The following is a 17,578-nucleotide window of genomic DNA, read 5'->3' on the forward strand; positions in this document are numbered from 1 at the left end:
GACATAAAAGAATGGTCTCTGTAGGAACCTGTCACTTTGAGAGACCACACCGCCGCTCCATCAGTGTGACACGTGATCTGTTGCTAAAAGAAAGTGTCAGGGTTGATTTCTATGTGTGTCACATACTAAAAGCAGAACATTAAAATTTCCCATAGCTGGGAGTCAGAGCTAAATGTGGTTTAATGGGAAAATTGGAAACTCCTCATATACGGTTTACAGGAAAAGTCAACAACTTAACTATGAGCGTCTGTTCTATGTGACATTGTGACAGTACCCTGCAACATGAACTCCCTCCTCGTGTTACTGACCACCAAGGTTTTGGCTCACAAAGGGCTCAATTGAAACTGACTGACCTAAATTTGGAGTCCTACAAATCTCAGTGCCACTCATTAACTGAGGTTTAGCTGCATTTTTAATCTGGAAGGCTAGGAGCAGGGTCATGCAGAAGGTCACCATGAAATTCTACCAAATATATGTCTAGGTTTACATCATACAAACCATGCACATGGCTAACTTCGTCACTGGCTGGCAAGGTGACAACATGGCAGCTCTGTGGGAATACAGGATATATATATAATTTAGGTTATGTCACGGCCTTGGGGTCAGTCATTCAGGTAGCTGAATAGACAGCATGTCTTTTGGGTTGACGTTTTGAGCTTTGGCTAAGCTGAGGTTATTGGTGTACAAATTTGTTATACGAGTTTGGCTAAATGTTTAATATAGTTCTGTAAGTTAATAATTTAAATAAAGACCGTGGCCAAAACGTTTCCACTAAGTCAACGCATCATGTTATTAATTTTGTGCATGCCACAAACTGCCATCTTGGCCTATGTGGTCTTTACATAAAACTTAAATAAGGTGATGTTCCAGCTTCTTAAAAATTTAAACTTTATTAGTCCTGGTTAAAAAATGTTGCAGCGGTGAAAAGACTCTCTGTACAAGGTGATTCTAAGGGGTTAAAGCGACGCGTTTCGATCTGAGACCAGATCTTTATCAAAGCACATAAAACTTGGCTAGTTGTATTGTCAAGCAGAATAAATAATTACTTTGGGTCCCAACGTTAAAACCCCAAAACGGGTTCCATATTCCCCATCTGAATGGAGGGGTGATCATGCAGGAGCACCTATAAAAAATGTACTGTAACTATTGGACTCACAGAGGGAATAATGCTAATACTAATCTCTATTTATATAGAGGCAACATATTCTGCAGATTTACAAATCATAGCTCTGTACTGTATATTCATCACTCCTGTGGGCAAGAAATGCAGGAATATTGCACACGTGTTTCCACCACTCCATACATTTGGTTACCTGGGACTCCTGGATTGTTTTTTTTGTGATTGCTGGGAGTAGCGATCACAGATGGTGATTATACATTTATCATCTATCGTATAATGTTCTTCATGGGCTAACCAAGGAAATACAATGCGTGATCTGGAACTACAGTTTGTACCCTGGATCCCCTACACATACAGAACAAAAAAAACAACCTTTTAATCGCTAGATCTTGAAATAAAAATAATTTCCACAAATGGATGTGTAAAAAATGTTCCAGTGCAGAGGAGCTGTGGTCTGATCAGACCATGTTCCTGTATGGTCAGACACGGCCATTACACAGTGCACAGCAGGGGCACATTTATAAGATTATCTCAGCACAGGAACATTTTTTTTAAACATCCAATTGTGGAATTTATTATTATTCCAAGATCAATTACCGGTAGTTAAAATATACTTTGTTCATGAGAAAACCCTTTTAATTCAGTAACTGGTCCACACATGACAATTCTCTTCTGCGCATGAAAAAATGAACAATATATTTTTATATGTCACATTTACCTGAACCTGAGATTAACCTCTTTTCACACAAGAGGGGTGTAAATGACGAGAATCAGTCTACTTGTCATGTCATAATAGAGCAATTTTGAACTAACATACTCTTTTATAGATATGGATGGTCTGTGTCAGCAGACGACTTGGACAGCCCGACACATCTGAGGAAGTCCATAAATCAAGGACTGAGATCCGGAAAAGGTTAACCTGATGTGATTATTCCGAGTTGCTCGATGATAATTATTGGTGGAATTGGTGGACTTAGCCACAATAAGGGCCCAATCCTCTATGGCAGGGGTGGGGAACCTCAGGCCCCAGGGCCAATGGCCCTCGAAGACCTTTTATCAGGCCCCCGAGCAGATTCTCAGGGACTGCATTCTTGGGTAGGGGGCTGTATTTTGATTACAACTAGCTCATTAATTTCTTCTTGCTCTGTTCGCACACACATGCAGTGTTCACTACTCAACATTGAAGGGCATGCAATGAAAGATTACGTCCTGGAACTAGTGCCAGTGTCAGGATGTACTTTGTGGGCAGAGTTTGTTCGGCCCCCGAAGGATGGTATAAATATCCAAATGGCCCTTCACAGAAAAAAGATTCCTCACCCCTGCTCTATGGGATCAAAAATTTAGACTGGTAGTAGCTGGAACACCATTTATACCAATTGGGAAATCAATTATGACCCAGAAAATGTCCATATGGTTACAATGTATACAACAGGACGATACAACATGGTGGCATCTTAAGGTGCCCATACACCTTGGATAAATCTTGGCCGAGCGTTGTGCTCTCCATTAGAAGAGTGGAGAAAGCCACTGTGAGAAGATACTTCTGGTTGTGGCTTAACTGAAGCATAATAAAAGGTTCAGGAAATTAATTTCATATTGATCGATCCTTATTTTTCTTTCTCCAACATCATTTGTGGGGAGGAGCTGAAAAGCTCACACACATTAGATTGGTCGCCATAATCGTGAGGTCCTTTTAGCTGCCTTTAGACTATCCCAACCATCTTCTGCTAGTGTGACACGGTGGTTGACTGATCGCTTACTGATTATTTTCAACAAATGTTTGACAGTATTATTGTTGCAGGGCGGCTGAATTAATCTTTAACTGGAATGAATTAGCAGGATCACCAACAAAGAGTTAAATTCTGATGTAAAGCCCCAGAGACAATTAATAAGAACTGTTTTCACTCATTGTACATAGAGTTCCAAGAAAGCATATAGATAAATAAAAACAGGTGGTGCATAGACTTGGTCTCTTTATGAACGGAATAAATATCCCGACCCCGGGTGACGATCACACATGGGCCGCATACTTTTTTTTTTTAGACATTTGAAAACAATTCTCGATCATATACAGCCTGATGTGAATCTATGTCAAAATTGAATGCGCTGAAAAATAAGTGGGGTGCACAAACTAGTTTTATGCATGCCTTGTCTATCGTCACCTACAATTGATGTCATTTTCACATACATGACCTTGTAACAACTGTACAGGCATTTCAGCTTGAAAGACCCTCTTTCCCTATTAGAAAATTGGGAGCGATATGTCAAGCAGGCCTAATCGAGAAGAGACAGACATCTAGTTGACATTTTTCTTCAAGAAAGACAATTTTTCTTTCAGTTCCGGAAATCTTCTGCTCTGTTTTCTATGAAGTGTAACAGCAACAGGAGAGTAAAAGCGTATGGAGACTGCCTCTATTTCTTGTTGCCTATGGTTTGGACGGCATGACTGGTTCCAGTTGAAGCGGTTCCTTCACAATGGTCATTAGAGGGGTTTACAAAACAAAAACAAGAGTTACTCAGGAACTTGGATCTGTAAAAAATAAGAAACTACAGTGGGGCAAAAAAGTATTTAGTCAGTCAGCAATAGTGCAAGTTCCACCACTTAAAAAGATGAGAGGCGTCTGTAATTTACATCATAGGTAGACCTCAACTATGGGAGACAAACTGAGAAAAAAAAATCCAGAAAATCACATTGTCTGTTTTTTTTTAACATTTTATTTGCATATTATGGTGGAAAATAAGTATTTGGTCAGAAACAAACAATCAAGATTTCTGGCTCTCACAGACCTGTAACTTCTTCTTTAAGAGTCTCCTCTTTCCTCCACTCATTACCTGTAGTAATGGCACCTGTTTAAACTTGTTATCAGTATAAAAAGACACCTGTGCACACCCTCAAACAGTCTGACTCCAAACTCCACTATGGTGAAGACCAAAGAGCTGTCAAAGGACACCAGAAACAAAATTGTAGCCCTGCACCAGGCTGGGAAGACTGAATCTGCAATAGCCAACCAGCTTGGAGTGAAGAAATCAACAGTGGGAGCAATAATTAGAAAATGGAAGACATACAAGACCACTGATAATCTCCCTCGATCTGGGGCTCCACGCAAATTCCCACCCCGTGGGGTCAGAATGGTCACAAGAACGGTGAGCAAAAATCCCAGAACCATGCGGGGGGACCTAGTGAATGAACTGCAGAGAGCTGGGACCAATGTAACAAGGCCTACCATAAGTAACACACTACGCCACCATGGACTCAGATCCTGCAGTGCCAGACGTGTCCCACTGCTTAAGCCAGTACATGTCCGGGCCCATCTGAAGTTTGCTAGAGAGCATTTGGATGATCCAGAGGAGTTTTGGGAGAATGTCCTATGGTCTGATGAAACCAAACTGGAACTGTTTGGTAGAAACACAACTTGTCATGTTTGGAGGAAAAAGAATACTGAGTTGCATCCATCAAACACCATACCTACTGTAAAGCATGGTGGTGGAAACATCATGCTTTGGGGCTGTTTCTCTGCAAAGGGGCCAGGACGACTGATCCGGGTACATGAAAGAATGAATGGGGCCATGTATCGTGAGATTTTGAGTGCAAACCTCCTTCCATCAGCAAGGGCATTGAAGATGAAACGTGGCTGGGTCTTTCAACATGACAATGATCCAAAGCACACCGCCAAGGCAATGAAGGAGTGGCTTCGTAAGAAGCATTTCAAGGTCCTGGAGTGGCCTAGCCAGTCTCCAGATCTCAACCGTATAGAAAACCTTTGGAGGGAGTTGAAAGTCCATGTTGCCAAGCGAAAAGCCAAAAACATCACTGCTCTAGAGGAGATCTGCATGGAGGAATGGGCCAACATACCAACAACAGTGTGTGGCAACCTTGTGAAGACTTACAGAAAACGTTTGACCTCTGTCATTGCCAACAAAGGATATATTACAAAGTATTGAGATGAAATTTTGTTTCTGACCAAATACTTATTTTCCACCATAATATGCAAATAAAATGTTAAAAAAAAACAGACAATGTGATTTTCTGGATTTTTTTTTCTCAGTTTGTCTCCCATAGTTGAGGTCTACCTATGATGTAAATTACAGACGCCTCTCATCTTTTTAAGTGGTGGAACTTGCACTATTGCTGACTGACTAAATACTTTTTTGCCCCACAGTAGCTGATGATCACCTACCGGCACCCACCTGGATCCTGTGCAGGCTGCTCTGGTAGCTGCGCCAGCGCTGTAAGTGGAGACGTCACTATTTCCCCTGCTGCAGGACCGCTGCAGACAGTGATTGGCTGTAATGCTCAGGTGATTTGCGCAGTGCGTCATCAAATGTTGTTCTGTTCAACGTCACTTGACTGCTGTCGCCAATCACAGAGGTTCTGTGTCTGCCTGCGCTGGATTCAAATGGGTGCCAGTAGGGGAGTATAAATTAGTAATTTTTACAGATTCAAACCTCTGGGGAACTTTTCTTTTTGCCTGGACATTAGAATAGGTAATAATTGTCTGATTGATGGGGGGCTCAAGGCTGGTTTCCCTACTGATCTCTAAACAGAATGTCCAGTGCTGTTTGTTTCTCCGCACTAAATGACTGTGGTGAGAAAGAGTTTTAATGGTGTAGTGGTGAAATTAGCTGTACAATTACAACGGTGTTATGCCCTATTTCTCCTGTAGAGGCACTGCAGGAAAATTGCCCTCACCAACAAGACCTGATCACTGATGGTCCCACTATTCGGATACCCACTGACCAATTTATTGCCAATAAATTCTTCCAACAAAAGGAACAATTCCTTTGAATCCTAATTATGAAATGTCAGTCTGTATTACCACCATCAGTCCAATCTTTGGATCACTGGAGAACACGTGGTGGACTTTTTGATACAGAGTCCAAATTGTACATTTTCAATTAAGCTTTGCCATAACGGTCAGGATTGTGTATGGGTGGTAGTCATTGCTTACCTCTGCAGACACTGCCTTGGGATACGACAGGCTCACTGCATGCAGCGCACAGCCTCTTCTTTTTCAGTACTTTCTCATGGAAAATGTGACGTTCACCCCCCGTGGGCTGTAGAGGAAACAACATCAAGATTAAACATGACCACAAGTCTAACAGAATCAGTGGGAGACTAAAATATTACAATCTTTGTACCAAGAGATTGCTAAAATTATGGGTTTCAAAGTATTTCCAGTTGTGCAAAAAAAATGAAAACTATTTTAGAATTTGAGGAGTACGGTATTAAAAATGGGAATAAAATGTTGAAGAAATGTTCATGACTGTGAATCATATCGCTCCATAAGAACTAGCTTTTTTCCCAAAAATGTTATCTTGGCAGCCATTTGATTTTACAGTGCCTAATTTGCTATGGAACCTTTCAGGATCTGCCTCAAAGAAGTGACATTCACCTTCTTGTCTTCCAATAGGCCTTTTTCAAAACCTCTAAAAAAAAAAAGGCCTCAAAAACTCCTCATATGAACAACAAGGATTTCCCATAGGAATGAATAAGAGTTTTCCAAGTGGTTTTCAAGGAGTGTGAACATACCCTAAAGAGATGACATTGGAAATAATTTATTGGAAGTAATGGCTATAAAGCGAACAGGTATTCTCCAGGCCTGCTAAGGTCAAGCTGCAAGCTTTACGGAAAAATGACATTTCATACACCTCCACACAAGCAGAGGAAGCTAGTCACATCAACCAGCATACTAAAAGGAGTTTAGATAAACATTTTAAATACCCTGTTAAATACTTCTGAATAGAATGTAATACATTAACTATGTTGATTTATTTGAGACTGCAATTATCTGCCAGAGCAAAGAGCAGCTAGGATAATCTCTGGTGGTGGCTTAGTGGTTATCAGTGCTCTGAAAAATATATTAGAAGGTTATTTGGCCTCTTATGGAATCCACGAGTCACATGCAGCTTTTTGTCTATTCCGCTGCGACCTGCAGACCAGAAAAGCCAAAGGACTGGAAACAGTGGTGACCTGCACCATGTGGCCACCTTCTGCCCGGCGTCTCACTGACACTGATATCTGCATCCTTGGGATGCAGATACTGGTGAACACAATACCTGAACAGGTAGCTGTCAGCAGCTACTTGTTCTCTTAGGGGCTTGTGTAGGGACATCATATTGTGCCCTAACAGACCTGTGTGGTGATATCATACTGTGCCCTAAGGGAGCTGTGTGGGGACATCATACTGTGTAGGGGGGCTTTGTGAGGACATCACACTGTGCCCTAAGGGTCCTGTGTGTGGACATCATACTGTGCCCTAAGGGAGCTGTGTGGGGACATCATACTGTGTAGGGGGGCTTTGTGAGGACATCACACTGTGCCCTAAGGGTCCTGTGTGTGGACATCATACAGTGCCCTAAGGGAGCTGTGTGGGGACATCATACTGTGTAGGGGGGCTTTGTGAGGACATCACACTGTGCCCTAAGGGTCCTGTGTGTGGACATCATACTGTGCCCTAAGGGAGCTGTGTGGGGACATCATACTGTGTAGGGGGGCTTTGTGAGGACATCACACTGTGCCCTAAGGGTCCTGTGTGTGGACATCATATTGTGCCCTAACAGACCTGTGTGGTGACATCACACTGTGCCCTAAGGGGCTTGTGTAGGGACATCACACTGTGCCTCAAGGGCCCTGTGTGTGGACATCATACTGTGCCCTAAGGGAGCTGTGTGGGGACATCATACTGTGTAGTGGGGCTTTGTGAGGACATCATACTGTGCCCTAAGGGTCCTGTGTGTGGACATCATACTGTGCCTCAAGGGTCCTGTGTGTGGACATCATACTGTGCCTTAAGGGAGCTGTGTGGGGACATCATACTGTGTAGGGGGGCTTTGTGAGGACATCACACTGTGCCCTAAGGGACCTGTGTGGGGACATCATACTGTGTAGGGGGGCTTTGTGAGGACATCATACTGTACAGGGGGACTGCGTAGGTACATCATTCTGTGCAGAAGGCTGTGTGGGGAAATCATTCTGTGTATGGGGACTTTGTGGTGACATGTTGTGTAGGGTGCTGTGTGTGGACCTCATACAGCTTGGGGGGCATTGTGTTAACATACTGAGTGGGGACATTATACAGTGTGGGGGATTTGTGGGGACACCATTCATGTGTGGAGGGCTTTGTGAGGATATCATACTTTATGACGGAACATAATATTGTGTGTGGGGGTTTGTGGGGACATTGTACTTTGTGATGGGACTCCATACTGTGTGAGGGAGTTTGTGAGGACATTATACTGTACAGGGGGACTGCGTAGGTACATGATTTTGTGCAAGTGGGCTGTGTGGGGAAATCATTCTGTGTATGGGGACTTTGTGGTGACATGCTGTGTGGGGGACTGTGTGTGGACTTCATACGGCTTGGGGGGCATTGTGTTAACATACTGAGTGGGGACATTATACAGTGTGGGGGATTTGTGGGGACACCATTCCTGTATGGAGGGCTTTGTGAGGACATCATACTGCATGATGGAACATAATACTGTGTGGGGGTGTTTGTGGGGACATTGTACTTTGTGATGGGACACCATACTGTGTGAGGGAGTTTGTGGAGACATCGTACTGTTGGAGGGCCTTTGTGGAGATATCATACAGTGTGCGGGGGAGCATTTTTAAGCATGATACTGTCTCAGGGAACATAATATAGTTTAAGGGGCAGTGTGGGGACATATTATGTGGGCAATTGTGTGGTGACACACTGTCTCTTGGGACTGTGGAACCATCACATTGTGTTGGGAGTTGTTAAGCAAGGTACAAGGGCTGAATAATAGGAGCTGTATGATTTATGAACTTTTTAAAAAGCAGTAAATTATATGGTTTTGATTTGTTCCTACAGGTAAGCTACAATAAGCCCTATCATAATATTGTCAAAAGCTCTTCATGCAATCTCCAAACCTCATGAGATCTCCTTCTCTACTCCCCTCTTATCTCCACTTTCCACAATCACATACAAGATTCGGCAGCGTATCTCCCCTACTTTGGAACTCTCTACCCCAACATAGCAGACTCTCGCCTACCATCGAAACCTACAAAAGGAACCTGAAGAACCAACTGTTCCGACAAGCCTACAACCTGCAGCAACCCTCGTTCCACCATACCACTGCATGACCAGCTCATATACTGTATCCCCACCCATCCCTTGTAGATTGTGAGCTTTTGTAGGCAGGATCCTTTCTCCTCCTGTACTAGTCATGTCTTATATTGTTTAAGATTATTGCACTAGTTTTTATTATGTAGACCCCTTTTCACATACAAAGCGCCATGGAATAAGTAGCTCTATATTAATAAATAATAATTGGAATATATATTACCAGTAGCAGCTAGATAATTGTTAGCTCAATATTAAGTGATAAAAATAATAAAACAACAATAATGAGCAGAATTAAAGAGGTTTTCCCATGAACAAAGGTAATTTTAATCAACATTTTAATCAAAAGATCTTTGAATAATAATAATTTCCACAATTAGATGTATTAAAAAAATGTTCCTGTGCTGAGATAATTATACATTTGCCCCTGCTGTGTACTGTGTAATATCTGTGTCTGACCATACAGGAACATGGTCTGATCATAGCACAGCTCCTGGGCAGGGGAGGAGGCAAAAGACAGTATAGAAATAGCACAGCATGGGATCACAAATGATTATTTTTTTAAGTAAAGCATTACTTAAAAACAGGGAGGGAAATGTTTTACTTTACAAAAAGAATCAGCTGTGATCCTGGGCTGTCCTATCTGCATACTCTCTCTTGCTTCCTACCCTGCCTAGGAGATGAGGTATGATCAGACCTTGTCCCTGTCCATAACACAGTTATAACACAGTAGATAACAGGGGAAGATTTATAAGATTATCTCAGCACAGGAACATTTTTTTTAACACATCCAATTGTGCAATTTATTTTTATTCCAAGATCTATTAATTAAAATGAACTTTGCTAGCAGGAAAACGTTGATCTGACTGATTCATCCCTCCACCACAATCACAGTCTCTCTTGTGGCCACACGAGAAAATTAATTGCCCACCCTTGTTCGAGATTGTTAGTCCTATTGGGACTGATGTGAATGTTAAAAATCTCTGTACCGCACTGCAAAATATGTTAGTTGAGTATAAACAACCCAAAATAAATAGAAAAATGTCCATGGGGATTTAGAATTTCAAATTATTCCATGTAGTTGAATAAACACCACGTAAAGTTCATCAACTTTGTACTGTGCTACACATAAATCAAATGCATATTCAGATCAACCCATCAAGAGAGAATCTCTAAAAAAAATGGATGACCCAAGGTGGACAACCCTTTGAATACTCCAATCTAAAATTGGCCACATATCGGGACCCAGAAAGGCCTCATGATAATGATGGGTGCCTCCACATGCGTCAGCATCAGTTATGCAACAGATCCATTATTAACATTAATTCTATTCTTCTGTTCCTAAAAACAAAACAGACAAATGGAATGTCAAAACATAAGTGTGAACATAGTCTTGAGGACCCCATACACATTAGACTAACATCAGCTGAACCCGCCGATATCGGTGAGCTAGTATGAATGGAGGCTTCCCGACTATTCCACGACAGATGTTGGAGAAGATAAGGATGCGGTCAGTATGATTTTGGGCTGCCAATCCATTAGTTCTTGGAGAGATAAGCCACCACCCGAAGCTCTCTCGTAGAGGTTACAGGAGTGATCGATAGAACGAGATCTCCTTTGTATGTAGGAGTCGGGAGAGATAGATTCCCGCCCAATGATCGCACATGTATATATACTTACTCTGCACAGGTATATATAATTTACAGTGGACTGATGACAGAACAATCTATAATTTATACACGATGGCATCATGACAATGGTGGAGAAATCAACTAATCTTCTCATGTGGTTCCTGCATATACAGTACTAGTATCACTCATGTATATCAGTATAAATGATGAATTTATAAATGTATTGGACATCTTATATATGTATAGGAGATATCTATATACATAATTGTCTAAGGGTCACTTCCGTATGTCTGTCTGTCCTTCTGTCACGGTTATTCGCTCGCTGATTGGTCTCGCCAGCTGCCTGTCATGGCTGCTGCGACCAATCAGCGACGGGCACAGTCCGATTAGTCCCTCCCCTACTCCCCTACACTCGCTGCTCGGCGCCTGCTCGAGTCCGTAATCCCCTCCACTCACCGCTCACACAGGGTTAATGGCAGCGGTAACGGCCCGCGGTGTAACGCGCTCCATTACCGCTGCTATTAACCCTGTGTCTCCCCAACTATTTAATCTAATTCTGGCAGTTAAATTTTTTTTTGTGCTATGGTGTTTACTGTTCGCATTAAATTATTATATTCTGATAGAGCAGATGTTTCTAGTTACAGCAATACCAAATATGTTTATTTTTTATATTTTTTATTTTTAAATGTGGGAACTGGATAGGATTCAAATTTGTTTTTCTTTTTAGGGGATTTAAACCTACGATTGTTTGTTTGTCTATATACGGCAATACAACAATGTTATTACGGTATATATTCAGAAAATCATGGTCTCCACAAACTGGCCTTCACAGAAACACCGTCAGCAGGCCCTAATCTGCTGTAGCAACCCATCATTATTACAAGAGTGTCATGGAGTTGCCAATGGGTGCCCTGAATGGTGCGTCCACCCCTACCCCCATAGCGTGTCTTGAATATCGCTGTCAGAGTTTGAAAGCAGCATGTAGGTGGTTATCAGGAGTGACCGGAGCTCAGCTCTGATCGCTCCACTGACATAGAGACTTTGGATGTGGAACAAAGTCAGCAGTTGCCAGTTACAGTGCGGGCTCAGCTCCTGACACCGTTCCATACATGGGGGCCCAATAAGCATCATACATATACGGATGTTGGGAGAGGGTTACACGAGAAGCGTTTGAAAAAAAATCAAATCAAGCTTGGTTGGCTGTTTCCATAACAAATACGGTAATTTCATATGGATAAAACTGTGAATGCAGGCTCAGCCAGGATTCCTATAAGCCTACACTTGTAAGGGACACTTAATAAATTAGAATTGATTGTATATATACTAGTTCTCATCCCTAGTTATATTGTAGATGTGTCCAAGTATGGACAGTCACCTTTGAAAGGCATGGGCATTACTCATTTGAGTGCCCTCATCTCTAAAGTGCCCCTACACATTAGATAAATGATAGACGAAACTGTGGATTTTGGCAGATTGGATGAACATCAAACGTCTATAGTTGCCTTCTAACCCTAGGTGAGGTCAGGGGAGAGAAGGAGCCTGACCAATCCACTCCGGATCCATTTAGTCAGTTGGGAGATAATCCAGAGGAATCTGGTAGCAGCTCCCACATAGCGAGCACAAGAACACTCGGCCAAGCTGAGATTTCTTGTATCTGGGGACAATCACATTAGCTATCTAATGGACATGTAACAGTGTATCCTTAAATTGTGAAGCAAGGACAAAAGTGACGTCCCTTTCTCTCTCTGCTTGTTACCACCACACCACAATCTAACCATCAGGGTCTCCTGGTGCCCAATTCCGTTTTCAGTACATTCTCCACTTTCGTGTCTTCTGACATAGTAGATTCTTAGGAGTCACCGTTGATCCTTGCACATGTCTCTAATAGTAGCAGCTGTGTACACAACCTCCGTGTGTAGGTTCTCACTATTTATTAAAATTGGAGAAAAATTATTTTGGAATAGGCCCCTTCTCTCCAAGGGCCTCAATGCAGCCAGATGGGCTCAATTTATAATAACTATTGGGCTGAACTAATCTCCATTGAACCTAACGTTTCATTAAAATATTATTTTTTTTCTACACTCTGCGGATTCACACTAGCCCATATCCTTCTCATTCTGGTAACTTGTCCCACCAGTGAGAACAAGGAAATTGTTTTTCTTAGCTTCCTCTGCTGGGATCCATTCTTCTCTCGTGAAGAACAGAAGTATGAATGGCCACCTCTGACACCATGGGAGCTGAGTCGGAGGGAAAAGTGATCTCTGCCGAGCAGGTGCTTCTGGCAGCACAGTCCAGCTCTGGGATCCAGCTGTTTAGCATGTTGAGCGCAGAAGATGACAGCACAATTACTTCAGGCTATCTAAGAATTTCCTCTTGGCTGCCGCGGAGAAGAGCACAAATTTTATTCATCAGAAAACCTACAATAAAAGCTGAGATGACAAAAATGCAGTGGCTGATTCTTTCCATAAAAGCCAAGTATACAGCTGAGGAAAAACTGAGTAAATCCTCTAGGACAACCTGTCAAGGAGACGACTGGTCTACGCTAATTTCTCTTGAAATAGCCCATTAGGGAGCGATTAACTCTGTTACTCTTTGGCAGGAAGCCACGGTAGTGACCCCCAAGGAGGAGACTGCCCATTGGATCAATCACGCTTATGGCTCTGCTTGGTTATTTTATTTCAATATGCTCTGCACTTTCTAATGGTAACAACTGCGCTCATTCCAGCTCTAAATTTTGCCAAAAGCACCACAATGCTAATGAAAATGTAACGTGTCCATTACCAGTTAATGGATCTCCCTACTCCTGCTCTCCTATCTGTCAAACTGCATACAACTGTAAAGCGCTGCGGAATATGTTAGCGCTATATAAAAATAAAGATTATTATTATTATTATACAGTCATAACATGCAGCAGTCTTTCTGTTCATTGCAGGCAAGCCACTGGCCAACAGTAGGCACAATGCTTTTTGAGAGGTGATGGGATGAAAGTTCCGGCACCAATAGTGCAGGCAGAGTAAATATGAAAAGGTACTACCCACTGGATGCCAAGTAGTAAGGAATCTGAATCGCAACAGTCCCTGAACATATTAGACTTGTATGTGTAAGAAAAGCAGTTTTGTCTTGTATCTTGTTGTACAGGATGAATATGGTAAGATAATGCTTACACTCTGGTTTTACATCAAAAGACAATTACTATTTTAAAACCTTTAATTAAATCTGGGGCAGAGGGGGTCTACAAGGTGCACAGCAGCACACTGATATTCAAGGACATTTGGAAGTGGGATTTGGGGTAATGGGTAACATTAAAGAGCTGGGGCACGTAGCTGTCAAGTTTTTTCACTTTACTTGTCCTGAACACAAAAGAGGAAACTGCGATCTCTGACGAGGCTTATTCGTAGATGGCAAATTTGTGAACACATTTCTGTGACCTAAATGGATTTCTATAAGCTCAATTCAACTGCATATGAATGTGCACTTTTTTAGCTAATGTAGTTTTACAGAAATATTAGAGATTTATTCTGGACCTTCCCAATTTAAAAACACTTTTGCTCTGATTCGTTATTTGAAAAATTTTAAGGCAGTTTTCTTTTTTTTCTTGTCTTGTGGTATTAGTTGCCATTTTTTGTGGCTAATTTTTCAAAATGGCAAACGCATTTCATGAATTTTGCAGACAGTCAAAAGTTTTTTGTTTGTTTTTTTGTCTTTAAACTTTTTACAAAATTTGAAGAGCAAAAGGTTACATTCTGCAAAATTGGAGCAAAAAAATTCTGGCATCCAAAATCACTCCAAAAGGAAATTGAGAACATTTATGCAAAAATTGTGCAAAACAAAAGCCGTATTGACATAAAAATATGAGAATTAAATAAACAACAAAAGACAACTTTGAATAAAAGAGCAAATCCTTGGATGAATTTATTGCACATGAACTGGCAAAAATTTAATGATGAATGTGACCTTTTGCTTCAATCTTGACGTTCACACAAGAACCTAATTGTCAATTCCAAAACAACTTTATATTAAAAATGTTGATTCCTAGGACTTTAATTAAAAGAAACCTGCGGCCACTACCAGAACAAGTACCATGAAGGAACCAAATTATCCCATAATAATAAAGTGGAGGATCAAAACTGATTTTGACAAATGGACCATGGGAAATCAGGACGACAGGAGGAGCAAGCCCTACTACTACTTCTATGACCAATAGGAGTCATTATCCTGAATGGGTAGCGTTCACAGAAGGAGGAGCATAAGTAGGACTCGTTTATAGGAAGGGGAAAGGGGCCAATAACCCAAGGGCCTTCCCCATCTCTTTTCAGATTTTATCACAGAGACATTGGTGTTGGAACTTCTCTGTCTTTTTAGAGGGGTTGTGTCAACTTGGTCTTTCAAAGCTACGGGGCTTATCAAGAAAAGTACCCACTAAAATAAAACATTTATTAAATCATATCATTAAAATAGTAAAAAAACAGAAAAAAGATAATCAATCCACATAGGATAAATACAAACAATATAAATTTTAATAAGGAGAGAGTTTAATGCCCAATAGATAGGCGTGGAATTAATTAATTTCTAACTCCCCCTATTGATACCCTAGTGAGTGTCCTTTCCTTGCCACGTAGGTTGGCACCCTAGCTTGGATGCAACATGACGTCCCTGCTCATTGATGGCTAACCCTGGTAATTCCTGTTATTCCCTGGTTTAAAATCACTTGTCATCACCAGAAACCAGTTGACGTAAAGTCCATCAATGCCAGACTCGAGAAAATACTCCACGAGCACAAGCATTAAATCTCACAAATACGCAAAACAGCGCAAGGCAAGGACACCTACTAGGGACCTAATAGGGTGAGTTAGACTAACCTGATAGAATTTGATTATTTGGGCAATAAACTTTTTATCTACTAATATCTATTTACTGTTGTGAGATTTAATGCTTGGTACATGGAATCTGAATTAGTATTATCCGTGACTATCTCACCCATGGTATGTCCCTGTGAGTGTGTCAAGGCTTACCCCATCATTTGTTGCTTTTTTTCTGTCTTATCACCTAATGAGTTGAGTATTTTATCTAGTCTGGCATTGATGGACTTTACGTCAACTGGTTTCTGGTGATGGCAAGTGGTTTTAGACCAGGGAATAACAGGAATTACCAGGGTTATCTGTTAGTGAGCGGGGGAGCCACATTGCCTCTAAGCTAGGGTCCCAACCTCCGCGGCAAGGAAGGCACACTCAATATGGTATCAATAGGGAGAGTTAAAAATTAATTACATGCCTATCTATTGAGCCTAAAGCTCGATCCTCCCCTGCCTCCATGCTGGAGGAGTGGTCTTCACAATTGACAGTGAGACTTTGGTCTACATACTCTCCGATGTAGCAAGCATAGTCAGCTGTGCCTCTGCACCAATGGAGGAAGGCAGTGAGACTGAAGCTGGACATAACAAAGAGCTTGTAAGCACTGCGCTCTTTGCCTAGGAGACCAGCCACTGCTGATAGACTTCAGAGGTGGCAGGTAACGAGCAATACACAAATCTTTCTAGCCTTGAGAGCGGAGACGGAGGATATTTTCAATAACAAATAAATTCCAAGTTAACCATTTATGATGTGGATTAAACCACTTTATAAGAAATCCAGTGGGCATATTGAAATAGTTAGAAGTGGATAAGGGGCTGCCAGAAACTTCTAGTTACCTTCAGGCGACTAAAACATGACTCAGTGTTTCTCAAACTCCAGTCCTCACGGCCCCCCTCAGGTCATGTTTTCAGGTTTTCCATAGTATTGTACAGGTGATAGAATTCCTGATGCCTTGATGATATGTCCACCATCTGTGAGATACTAAAGAAATCCTGAAAACATGACCTGTTGGGGGCCGTGAGGTCTGGAGTTTGGGAAACAGTGACATAGCTGATCGTAACAGGAGACGCAGGGCAAAAACTGGGCTTCCTTCATAGTCATTTAGTCAGTAACTCTTTTTGATGTTGACAGGATTTGGCAACAATTACCTATTGTTTTTGGCCAGCTTAACTTATTCTTTACTTGCCAACTCTCGAGGATATTGCTGGAAAAAGGAGAGACCGCCTTATCGTCTGGTAAACCTCTCACAAGGCAGCACTCGTTGAAGGTACCCTTCGCCATCATGCCAGGCCCTGGGATCCAGTCATATATTCAGCGGTCATGTGGATGTGGCAACCTTAGAAAAATGGGTTGTGGTGCCACACTTAATAGCTAAAATATGGCTGGGCCATACCAAGTTGACCCTGCGGAGGTGTAACCACCCTTTTTTTCCACTTTCTGAAATGGCACTTTGGCAGGTGTCTCTTTGACACCTATCTTGTACAGCAGGAGGTTTTTACATTTTTCGAATTCCAGGTGACTTTTATCACGATTAAGTATATAGATTGAGGAGCGTGCCACAAAGTAGAACAATGGACTGTCCGGTGATAGGCAGCTTTATACCAGAGATTCATATACTAGAAAAATTCATTGTGAGACTTCTCCGACAAATTCTAAATATCAAAGTGTTATGTGAAATGAACTGTTGTTCCAAAGGTTTTCCACATAACAAGTGGAAATTCTGAACCTGAAAAATCCTGTAAATGACCCAAAATAAATAGAGGAAATTCACAGCATAATGTGCCTTTCATCACACGCTCTTACATGAGCTAAAATTTTGGATACTTTTTATATAGAATTTTATCTCGGAAAGGAAAAATAACCCCAAAACCTCTGAAACGTTTCCAGAGC

General features: G+C 41.6%; 1 protein-coding gene across 1 annotated transcript in view; it reads right to left on the reverse strand.

Moving 5' to 3' along the window:
* The window catches only part of TNS2 (tensin 2), a 186,186-nt gene that overhangs the window by 104,158 nt on the left and 64,450 nt on the right, over window positions 1-17,578 (reverse strand). The window contains exon 2 of the mRNA XM_069758793.1: window positions 6,070-6,175. Within this exon, the coding sequence (XP_069614894.1) occupies window positions 6,070-6,175 (106 nt within the window). The remainder of the gene's footprint in view (window positions 1-6,069; window positions 6,176-17,578) is intronic.

Source organism: Ranitomeya imitator, chromosome 3 (assembly GCF_032444005.1).
Source record: "Ranitomeya imitator isolate aRanImi1 chromosome 3, aRanImi1.pri, whole genome shotgun sequence".
NCBI classification, from domain to species: domain Eukaryota; kingdom Metazoa; phylum Chordata; class Amphibia; order Anura; family Dendrobatidae; genus Ranitomeya; species Ranitomeya imitator.